General features: G+C 46.0%; 1 protein-coding gene across 1 annotated transcript in view; it reads right to left on the bottom strand.

Moving 5' to 3' along the window:
• Positions 1-5,017: 5,017 nt before the first annotated feature.
• The window catches only part of CNOT4 (CCR4-NOT transcription complex subunit 4), a 52,151-nt gene continuing 45,810 nt past the window's right edge, over positions 5,018-11,358 (bottom strand). The window contains exons 8-9 of the mRNA XM_018558552.1: positions 5,591-5,746; positions 5,018-5,102 (exon numbers count right to left, since the gene is read on the bottom strand). Coding sequence (XP_018414054.1) covers positions 5,018-5,102; positions 5,591-5,746 — 241 coding nt within the window. The remainder of the gene's footprint in view (positions 5,103-5,590; positions 5,747-11,358) is intronic.

Below are 11,358 nucleotides of genomic sequence, written 5' to 3'. Positions count from 1 at the left end.
CCAACCGCGAAGGGGACAGCCGCGTGTTGGACGGGAAGAAAAGGTTGCCCGGACGGGGAAAAAAAACTCAAGCCCGTAGCCCGAAGAAACCAGCTCCCGGACCCAAGAGTCGGAGACGTGGGCCAGCCAGAAATCCGCAAAGAGCCGCTTGTGAGCGGAGAAAGTAGACCCAGGCATCCGGCGCTGTCCCGTCTTGCGCGCCTGGGGAAGAAGGCACTCTTACCCCCCGTCAGATCCTTAATGATCTCATCCAAGGTGGAACCAGACGGTCCCCAGTAAAGGGCAAATCTTGAAGAGCCTTCTTGGAAGTCTGGTCCGCCGACCAGCACTTAAGCCAGAGCAAACGGCGAAGCGGCACCGCTGACACCGACACCCTGGACACCAAGGGCGCCGCATCCAAGGCCGAATTACAGACATAACGAAGGCCTGAACCAACTGGTCCGTCAATTCCACAAAGGCGGGGGAGACGTTCTCCTCCGCAAGACCCTGATGTAACATTCTAGCCCACTCCGAGTCTGAGAGACCAAGGCCGAAGCCAAGACCGGACGCATGAGAGCGCCCGAGAGAGTACAGGGACCGCAAAAGCGCCACAGCCCAAAGGACTTGGAAGGCCGTTTCCACTCCTTATAAATGAATCAAAAAAGGAGATGTAAGGAAACACCTTGGCGGAACGCCTGCTCTTATGCGTCCCAAACTGCACATGCGGCAGCGTGGAAGTGCTGGCAACATCCTCAATTTTTAGGGACTCCCTGACAGCGCGGACCAGTGCTGAAACCGTCTCACGTTCCTGGACCAGGAGCGTAGACGCAGCCTCATCCTCACTGGCAGAATCAGGATGTGAGGAATTACCCGGACCAGGATGAGGTAATGGCGCGGGCAGTTCCCCCTCCTCTTCGGACTCCCCTGACAAGGCAGGGGACGGCAAAAAGGCAGGGCCCGCTTCCTAGGAGGACGCTGCATCAAGGTGCGCTGCATGCGCGTCACAAACCCAGCCATGACAGAAGAAAAAACTTCCAGGGACAATGCGGTACCCGCGGTACCACCCACCCCCCTGAAGCACCAGAGGGGCGCACGGGCGAGAGGCAAATCAGCGCAGGCGTACAGGCCGCACAAAGAGGGGATCTAGAGGGGTCCGCAGAGCGCAGCCCAAAACCCTCACAAGGCAATGCAGGAGTGTCCCTGCGATCCATTGCACACCCGCAGCAAAACAACTACCCCACAGACCAGAGACCACCAAACAAGGGAGAGGGACCCCCAGCAACTCACGACCCCCTGCGTTTGTCCCGGCCCAGAGAGAATCTCTGCCGCTGTGACCTCCATCCATGGCGTCCACGAGCCGAAAGGAATGCCCTCCCCATCCGCCCGAGGCTATAGGAAGCCCGGGCGGAAGTGACGTAACGAAAGGGCAAAGTTGCCCATATGCAAGATGGCGGCCGCGGAGCCCTCTGGAGGCCGCAAAAGCCGGGGCCTCGAGTAGCGGCCGCGGCACAAGCGACGTCTGGCGCGGATGCGGCCGCCCTGCACAGGCGGCCGCTGGGGACTGAAACAGCGCCCGTCCCCCACCCCAAGAGAGGCCTAGGTAACCAAGAACAACGTAGGCCGCAAAAGCCGGGGCCTCGAGTAGCTGCCGCGGCCGCCGCACGAGCGACGTCTGGCGCGGATGCGGCCGCCCTGCACAGGCGGCCGCTGGGGACTGAGACAGCGCCCGTCCCCCACCCCAAGAGAGGCCTAGGTAACCAAGGACAACGTAGGCCGCATCCAGACCGGGGCCTCAAGTAGCGGCCGCGGCCGTCCAGGGAGCGACATCAGCCGCGTGTACCACCCACCCCAACTACCAAGCACCTCCAAGGCCCAGGGACCCCCCGAGAGGGCCTTCACAGGAGCCAGCACCATGTTAGGTAGGAGGGAAGGAGGGGAGGGGGAAGGTGGAAGACACAGGAGGCTGCAGCTGTGAGAACAGCGCAGCCTTCAGCTTACCTCCAATCCAGGTCCTACGAACATCCACCGGAGACCCCACATACAAACCCACACGAGGGAAGACCGGAAACCGTCCAGGACCAGCAGGGCACCGGCAGGAGAACGCCCCCGGCCGAAGCGTCGCCAGCCTGCGGAGAGAGCCGCGACCGGTGGGCCGGAGCCCCCGGTCAAAGGTCCCTCTCCCGGGACGAATCCCAGAGGCGTCGGGGAGGACCACCCCTCGCAGCCGACCCACCGTAGCAGAGTCTGCATGCGCTCGTCGGTCACCCAGGGGAGACTACAAGGATCTACAGTCATCCAGCCTGTCGCCCTGGGGACACTTGCTAGAAGAAAATCCAGTCAAACGGAAGAAAGGAAAAAAATTCTCCAGAGAAATTTTTTTAGCTCCTTACTCGTGACGCTAGGCAAAAAACTGGAGACTTGTCAGCAGGTGGGGGGTTTGGCCACCGGCAGGGGCCGCCCCTAGGCTGTAATTGGTCTTTAGTTTTGTGCCTAGCGTCCTTCTCCTGCTGGTGGCGATATTACCCTACCATTCAGGATCTACGATCTGTTGCCTGTGTCCTTCAATGAACGGGAGAGAAAAAGTGTCGGTGAAAGTAAAGCCAAATCTTTACACAGGAGATCCCCTGTCCTTTTCGCATAGCATCACACTTTGCTAGGGCATCTGGACTCAATATGTACAAACATAAATTAAAAACTACACGGTCACCTTGGTCTCTCATCCTCCACTTCCGCACACACAGGTTCTGGGGCCTTGGGTGGGCATTGTTTACTGCCTAAGGAAGTACATGTCTGCAGACTCCCTAAACAGTCTACTGTTTAAGATTGAATTCAGTTGAACTCAGTTCCTGGTCATTCCATTACCAAGTGCACTTCAGCCTACGGCTCCTGGTCATTCTACTCGGCTGTCTACTCCAGCCTGAGACAACTAAAAATGATTCCAGACATATAGACAATTACCTAATTGTGCAGATTTTCTTATGATGGAAAACACCACAAATAATAAAGCTTCTCCCAACATGAACACTACACATTTGAAATACACAACAGAATCACAAACGACAGAAGCCATACTGCCTCCACATACTGAGAATATGTCACAATTACAGGCTTATGTGTACTGCGCGAGTTTTATCTTATGGGAAAAATAGATATGTGGAAAGACTCATAAAACAGTAAATGGATAAACAATTCCAGCTCCAAGTTCCGGCTTTAGGGTAACAAACATCCACAGCCCATAATTTCCGAGGTTCAGCTCTAGTGGGCCATAATCCATGAATGTAAAGGCTTTGAACTGCAATGGAATGCGCTATTTGCGCCAACTCCATTATGTTAGCTAGAACTACAACACGGTCAAAATCTAGAAGTCAAATGGCTAACATGCCTGGCACATTCGATCCAACACCTAACTGCTCTAAAGCCTGTTCTGAAGCTGCAAATGGTAGTGGAATTCTTGCAACTTGTTCCTGAAGTCTATGCATCTCCACCTTCTCTAAAAATGCAACAAATTATTTTGAAGCACCTTAAATCGGTGGCATATGGATGCAAATTTCAGCAGCCAATTTCAGAAATTTAGAAGCCAACAGTTAAGCCAGAGCACAAACATTATTTTCTGTTTTAGACAGAGGTGGTTTGAATCTGTCAGGTTTTTACATGCATCAATCCCCATTAGGGACATGCCCCCTCACTTTCTGTGATCACTAATTTAGGAACTGAAGGGGATCTTTACAAAGGGGACAAAACTTACTGCTGTAAGGACTTACCTTAAGTGATGCCTCTTGATCTGATTATCTTCTTTCCAGTAGTTTTCAGCAATCCCTCCAGCGCTGGTGCGGGTCTCTGATACAGCGCAGGCTGCTGTCTCTACCTATCCGATGGAGTCTGTGCAGCGTGCACGCTCACGGCTGTGTGCATTCACTTACAGGGAGCCTCTCCTCTTCTCCCCGCCGGTGCCCACACACATCCTCCTGCACGGCCACTCGAGAAGCTGGATTTTACAGCCGGGAGTGAGCGGCGAAGACGGAGGTAAGTTTTTAACTATTTGGTAACTTATTTTTTGGGATATACCTATTGCTTGCTAGCAGCAGATATATGTAAAAGAAAATGTGACTTAATTGTCACTTTAAAGCGTTGCAGCGCTTGTTTGTCCAAACCTGTCCCTGAATATAAAACAAAAACAATTGTATTAAGATACTTTGGACCCAGGAAATGTAATTAGTTGATGGGTGCGTGCGGTGGTTCTTAATGTTAACCGTTTCACCCATTTTCCTGGGGTGGCCGACCTAGGGAACCCTGTTGAGTCCTTCATGCAACAGATGCCCCTAAAAGACTTTTAGAAGCACGGTGTATGACAACACAGGGTGTAATGAAAGCGGTTTTCGGTTACAGAAAGAAAAAAAAACACACACAGAATGGTACATATTAGAGAGAGTAGAGAGAGGTTTGGAGGTAAATCAGAGTCGTTCCTGGAGATTAGCTTTAAATTATGTGCTTCAACACATGACCAGAAACTTCTGCCAAGTTCATTCCAATCTACGATAGGTTGAATATTGTTAAATTGAGGAAAACTTTAGGATGTCAGCTCAGATTCTAACAATTTGATTTACTATAGATGGGATAGGGAATACTACGTGTCTAAAACTGTATGTGTGCAAAAAATTCCTAATTATGAAGACACAAGAAAGTAAAACTAATTATTTTTGTTCACTCACAACTTGTAACGTTACAGGAAGGAACCCAAATATTATCAAAATCTGACTAGTTGAAAGTGTCAGGCTGGCATGACATTTAGAAAACACCAATGACTGTAGAGTTAGAAACTGATCTAGATTGTCAAGGGAGAAAATTATTCAGAAAAGTCATCTAACTAAAGATGCAGAAGGAGGTAAACTGCTGAAAGAGTTAATAATAATAATACCTTCACAAGGAGAAGGCCAAAACTGGAATCAAACACCTTAACCACCATAATAATCACTTGTTTGAACCAATTTCCCAAAAAGTATTTTAGGTTCCATGCTATGTCAAAAAAGAACAGTTAAGCCTAAGTCAAATCTACATACCTTGTGTCGTCCTCTATGACCCTGCCAAATTTGGAAACATTATGCTCAGCGGTATCCCAAAACAGCCTAAAAATTTGTGAAAAACAGGGGTTTTAAAGCAGCAGTGTTGTAGAAAAACAGAAAAGTTGTCTTTTTGGCAGACACTGTTTGAAAAGATTAAGAGCTACATGAAAAATAGATGGCAAGAATTAGGTTATGCTAAAGACACACGAAAAAAAAACCTAAAATGTTAGTTCCTGCTCCTTCTAAACCGAAGCAAGACAGAAGATAGAGATAAAGTAGAAGGCAGCGTCAAGAATTTGTGTCACTCAAGAAACAGTTTATGGTCACTGATCCTGCACAAAATTCTAGTCAACAGTCTAAGAAAACGCTACAAAAAAAAAAAAAGTGTAGGAATATAACAAGTAAGTCAAGGAAGAAATGAAAGATGGAATGAAATGTAATGGTCCTTATGGAAGGAGATATGACAAGATGGAAGACGACCAAGAAAACGAGGATTTTACAAACTAGGGGGGAAAAAAAAAGACACGCAAAGAGATAGGCAGTCCAATTACCCAAAGTCTGAGTCGGGACCGTCTGGAGTCAAATGGTCGGTATCTAAGCCATTGTCTAATAAAGGAGGCGACTTTCCATGTTCCAGTGTTAAACCGTTGGCTGATCTGCTTGAGCACTGTAATGACGGCCAGGAATCTTTGATATTACTGTTGGGTCTAAAAGAACACAAAAAAAAAAATGGACAAGATGCAAAACAGAAGAAAATAAAGTGATGAAGAAATAACCTGTGTACAAAAGTAAAAGCACGTTAGAAAACGAGTCTAAAGGTATTGGCTCTTGGGGGATGTATTTAATCTGTAGGTCAACTGATGTCAACCTAAACTGTTAGGTTACTGTTACAATAATGGTATTTAAAAAATAAAATCAGATTAACTAAAACTTCAATTCTACATGTAATACGAGAACACAGAACATGGCTGACCTCAGACTAATCCACAAACATCGTTAGTTACATACACATGGTGGTAAAGGATGATTTTTTTTTTTCATGCTGGTTTTCCCAAACGATTACATTGTAAGAAATAGCACAAGCCAAGACACCAAGGTTTTTAAACCTTATATAATAGAAGTGTGACCGAATTTGGGGCTTTGAAGGTATCAAGCAACACTCAAAAGGCAAATTAGTTTAAAAAGATATTTAAAAAAAAAATTTACATGTATAGTCTTTATCAGTACATATAAAATGTCTTATTCCACACAGATTAATACATTAAATAAAAATAATCCCTCAAACATAGCCAAGCATATTTCAAAAAGGGACCCTTTTAGGTGGGTAACTATACCCAAATTTATTGAGAAATATTCCAACACGAACTTTACAATATTATTAAAAGTGACATTAAAGCCAAAAATGTTCCCCCCAATGCTGGTGTAAGGACTTACCTTAAATGATGCCTCTTGATCCGATAATCTTCTTTCCAGTAGTTTTCAGGAGTCCCTCCAGCGCTGGTGCGGGTCTCTGATCCAGCGCCGAATCCTCTCTTCCTAGCCCAAGGAGTATGTGCGGGTGCACGCTGCTGCAACGTACTCTGTGACTCTCCTCTACTCCTGGCCGAAAATCTCTACTGCGCATGCGCCCGTCTTGTGATCCTTTGCGGCTGCCCGAGAATCTTCAGATCTTTGGAGGGGAGTGCATGGCGGCGACACAAGTTTGAACCCTTTTAATAACATTTTTTAAAATGTTTTTGCATATATCTACGGCTTGCTAGCCGTAGATATATGCAAAAACTCGAAAGGGTTTAATTATCCTTTAACCCCTTCATGACTGAGGCCCTTTTTTTCATTTTTTGCACCCATGTTATATTCCACCTTTTAGGCCTGCAAATGACTTAAAACCACCCTCGCGGCGATACCCAACATGTGTAGCGCGTTCGTCGTATTCATACGTAGGCGCACCCGACGCGTGTTTACGTGGCGACGCACGTGCTCGCGGGGGACTTTACATTTTTTTTATTATTAGATTGATTTTATTTAATTTTAATTGAAAAAGCTTTTTTTTTTTACTTTACTTTGACTGCCATCACACATAGAGGGGCTTACAAGCCCCCATGTGATAGCAGATGGTCGTGGCAGGTACTCTTTAAGGTGATGCTGGGGGTCCAAAAGACCCCCAGTGTCACCTTTACACTGGAAATAAGCTATTGAAGTGCAGATCGCACCCTTCTTCGGGACACAGAAGCGATCTGGCGACAGGTAAGTCGCCAGGATCGCTTCTGTTGTAAAGCCGACAGTCGGCTCTACAAGTTTAAACAGAGTCCCGGCGGCAAAAGTCTGTTTAAACAGCCGGGAGTCTGTTTAAACAGCCCCGATGCTGGCGACGTACACTGTACGTCGTCAGTCACGAAGGGATTAAGTCACAACTGTAATCCAAATTTAGTAGATATGTATCCTGTCATCATTTACACCTCGGGGTCTCATTTTCCTCTACGCATTTCGCACACCCACAGAGGGGGCTTCCTCGGGAGGGGAAAGCTATGGCCAGAGGGAGAGGAGAGCACACGGCAATTAAAATCATAAAAACGCCACTGGGAGAGAGCCTGACTGAGGGAGCATCTCCATGTTTGCAAATAAAGAGAGCTTAGCACATTTTGAGCATCAGCTTTACATGTGTCCCTGCTATAGTAGCAATAATCCTATGTGGATACTTGCCCGGGGCTACACACCTTTTACCCCAATCAGATTTGTAAACTTGGCGTGGACTTGTATTCTCCAAAGTTGCATCTATAAACCTATCTCCAAGAATTTAAAGAGTAAGCGGAATCGACATAATTGCAACTAGGGATGCACCGATACCACTTTAAGGCCGAGTACCGATACTTTTTCTTAAAGGGACAGGTCACATTTTTTCTAAAGCAATACAAAATCATGATTTTAGATCAGTTTCTTAATATTATGAAGAACATGAACACTCTGTAGTGTGGCACAGCTATATCCAATTCTGCATACCTGGCTTTATATTATAAGAACTTTATAATATAAAGCCAGGTATGCAGAATTGGATACAGCTGTGCCACACTATACAATAATACACTGTTCTGGAGTCTGAACATGTGATCATCTATTTTCCCCACTATGGGGATACAAGCCTTTGTTAGCAATGGCATGAGGAATATTCAATTCATTATTCATTCGCAGCCATCTTGCTTCATTGAAGACGCGATGGAGGTCCTGTGTGCGGCGGATTCGGGTCTCTGAAGATGGCGGACGCGGCACAGGTACTCGTTTTTTGTATCGGAGTATTTGCACGAGTACTCATGCAAATACTCGGTATCGCCGCCGATACCGATGCTTGTATCGGTGCATCCCTAATTGCAACTATAGAAAATAGAACTAAGCAAAATAAAAGTCACCAACTATAATAATAAAAGACAAAAAGGACAGACTTATTTACAATTCAGGAGCCTGCTGGCAGTTTATGAGTCCGCATGCATTCACAACGAACAGGTTGTCAACTTGGAGACTGTCACTTTAAGAATACGGAAAGCTGCTGACCGTGCAGGAACCCAGTGCCACAAAGGAGACACGGAGCTGAAGATTTTCATCATTGCAACTCCTGAAATGTACTGGACTTTGATGGTGTAGCATAGCTAGGCCGTGGTCACCACAAAAAGGTACACAGACTACAATATTCAAAAAAAAAGTTCATGCCATAAACTTTCTATAAATGCAAATATAGATTATAAATATATTCATAATATAATTCTGATTATAGAATTGTCTGAATACTTTAAATATAAAGTATTACTGTAATTTCCCAATACAATGACACCTTTGAAAGATCAGCAACAGAAAACTGGCCTTTACAATTTTAAACATTAACAACGTTCGCAGGGAAAAAAATGCTAACAATGCTACAGCAGCTCTGCTTAGAGTTCAAGTAGTATTAAAGGCTGGGCCTTTCTTTACCTTAATGCATTCCCTGCATTAAGGTAAAACTCCCAGTACATTCCTTTGTTCTCCGGGCCCCCTGCACTTACCTGTGGTCGCCGTCACCTCCTCCAGAACCAGGAAGATACTCGGCGTTCCTGAACTTCCTTGTTCTGGGGGAGTGTACAGAGGGCGGAGGAGCAATCGGCGCCTTCTGCCGTCAATCTGTTAGAAGAAGGGAGCAGCGGGTGGATTGTCACATGCAGTGTGTGCGTCTATAGATGCACACAGCTAGATGCGGGGACACACACGCATGGGTGTCTCCTCGGCAGCCAGCTAGCTGATGGAAACACCCAAAAACAGCGTTTTGGGAACAAACTAGAGAATGAGGAAATACAAAAATATATATATTAAAAAACTCAGTAGTGAGTTTGAGTGTGGCCATAATATTCATAAAAAAAACCCCAAAAACCTGAAGGTTTAAGATCACTTCAAAGCCAGGAACAAATCACAATCATCAACCTGGAAAACATTTGCCAAAACATTTCACCATAGTTATAGTAACAATGAAAAGGTACCCATCAAGGATGAGTTTTCAACCGGTTCATATTGCATGGAGAGGGCCAGACCGTGTTCACATTATGGATGCACCAATACTAGTATAGGTGCTGATGCCAAGTATATGCTCCGATGCCTAGCGTCATTACATGCTGCCTGGCTTCCTGATTGGCCGGGAAGCCGGCTCCGTGCTCTCTCGTCACTTGCTGGCCAATGAGGAAGCCGGGCGCCACGTCATTACACGGCGCCCGGCTTCCTGATTGGCCAGAAAGCCGACTTCAAGCTTTCTCGCCACCTAGTGACGAGAAGCATGGGGACAGCTTCCCTGCTAATCAGGAAGCCAGGGGGCGAGTCATTACACACCACCTGGCTTCCTGAAATGGGACTTCCGGTACTCGGTATCGACGAGCACCAAAGAAAAAAAATATCGGTACTCGTAACCGAAACTAAAGTATCGGTGCATCCCTAGTTCACACCGTAGCATTCTCCTTTGAACCGTCACAAGTGGAGCGGCCTTTTTTCCCCCCCAAAAAGGACAAACGAAATTCCAACCTGCTCAAACCAAAGAAACTCCATACTTGGGGAGATTACTAAATGATGCCAAAATGAAACCATCTGGGTCATGTTCTTGTAGGGGAAAAAAAGGAACATTCTCTTGAATATTTTTGACGTTGTGTTCATTGTGGCCGCCGTGGTCTGGATTCATATTGCTTGCTGCACAATGCAGACTTCGACTGGCTAAACATAAATGCAATGTTTACACTGGCCTGACAATGCGATGAAAGCTCTCAAAGCACAAAGAAAAGGACATTATGACAGAGCTGATTCAGCATAATATTAAACTAAACATGAGATTGTAGTCCATCACAGGAGCGAGCTTGGAGCGGTGACTACTTTACAACACACAGAGGGACCATGGGGAACAAAAAGAAAGTAGTCACCCTCCAGAAGGAAGGGCAGTGTCCACACCAATTCAAAGATGATTTGGAGGATCTACAGCTGAGTGATACACAAATAAGATGCATTTTTGTTAAAAGTTAAAGTGTGACATTAAAAGGCTAAAGTACCCCCCCCCCCCCTCCCCCCTTAAGAAAGGACTTCCCTTAAATATGGCTCCTTTTTTTGGCTTAAGTAAGGACTTACCTTAAATGAGGTCTCTTAATCCGATCATCTTCTTTCCTGTCCTTTTCAGCTGTCCCTCCAGCGCTGGTGCTGGTCTCTGATCTATCGCTGACTCCTCTTCTCTGATGTCCCACGGAGTCTGTGCGGGTGCACGCTGCTCCATAGACTTAACTTGCGTCTCTCCTAGTCTCCCGGCCGAACATCTGAACTGCACATGCGCCCGCCCCAAGTTCCTTTATGGCCACCCAATACATTTACATTTTCAGATGTTTGGATGGGAGAGTGCGGCGGAGACACAGGTAAGTATTAACTTTATCAAAAAGTTTTCTTTATCGTTTTGCATATATCTACTGCTTACTAGCAGTAGATATATGCAAAAACAAATGAGGGTTTAATAAACCTTTAAGGTACTCGAATGTATTTTTAAGATTTCCCCTTTGGAGCTTAGTGTCATTTTAAATATATATTTGAAAGTGTTTTGGTAGTATTAGTTTCTTGAGAGCAAAAAATATTATTGATTCTGCAAGAAATCTTGTGTCTTGATAACTTCCCATGCGCTCTTCTTTTGCTGAATCTTATCAGTTACCATTGGTCACATATCTTTAGACTACAAAACACCTCTCCCACGTTATGGAGAAAAGGGTGGAGGGGTGGTATTATGTAATTCTGGCCTAGTGCAACAATGCTACTCCCTCATATATACAGTACAGTAAGGAAGCAC

The sequence above is a fragment of the Nanorana parkeri genome, unplaced genomic scaffold (assembly GCF_000935625.1).
Source record: "Nanorana parkeri isolate BGI_ZX_2015 unplaced genomic scaffold, ASM93562v1 scaffold346, whole genome shotgun sequence".
Taxonomy (NCBI): Eukaryota; Metazoa; Chordata; class Amphibia; order Anura; family Dicroglossidae; genus Nanorana; species Nanorana parkeri.
Note: the sequence above shows the minus strand (reverse complement) of the source record. Positions and strands in the feature narration are given on the sequence as shown.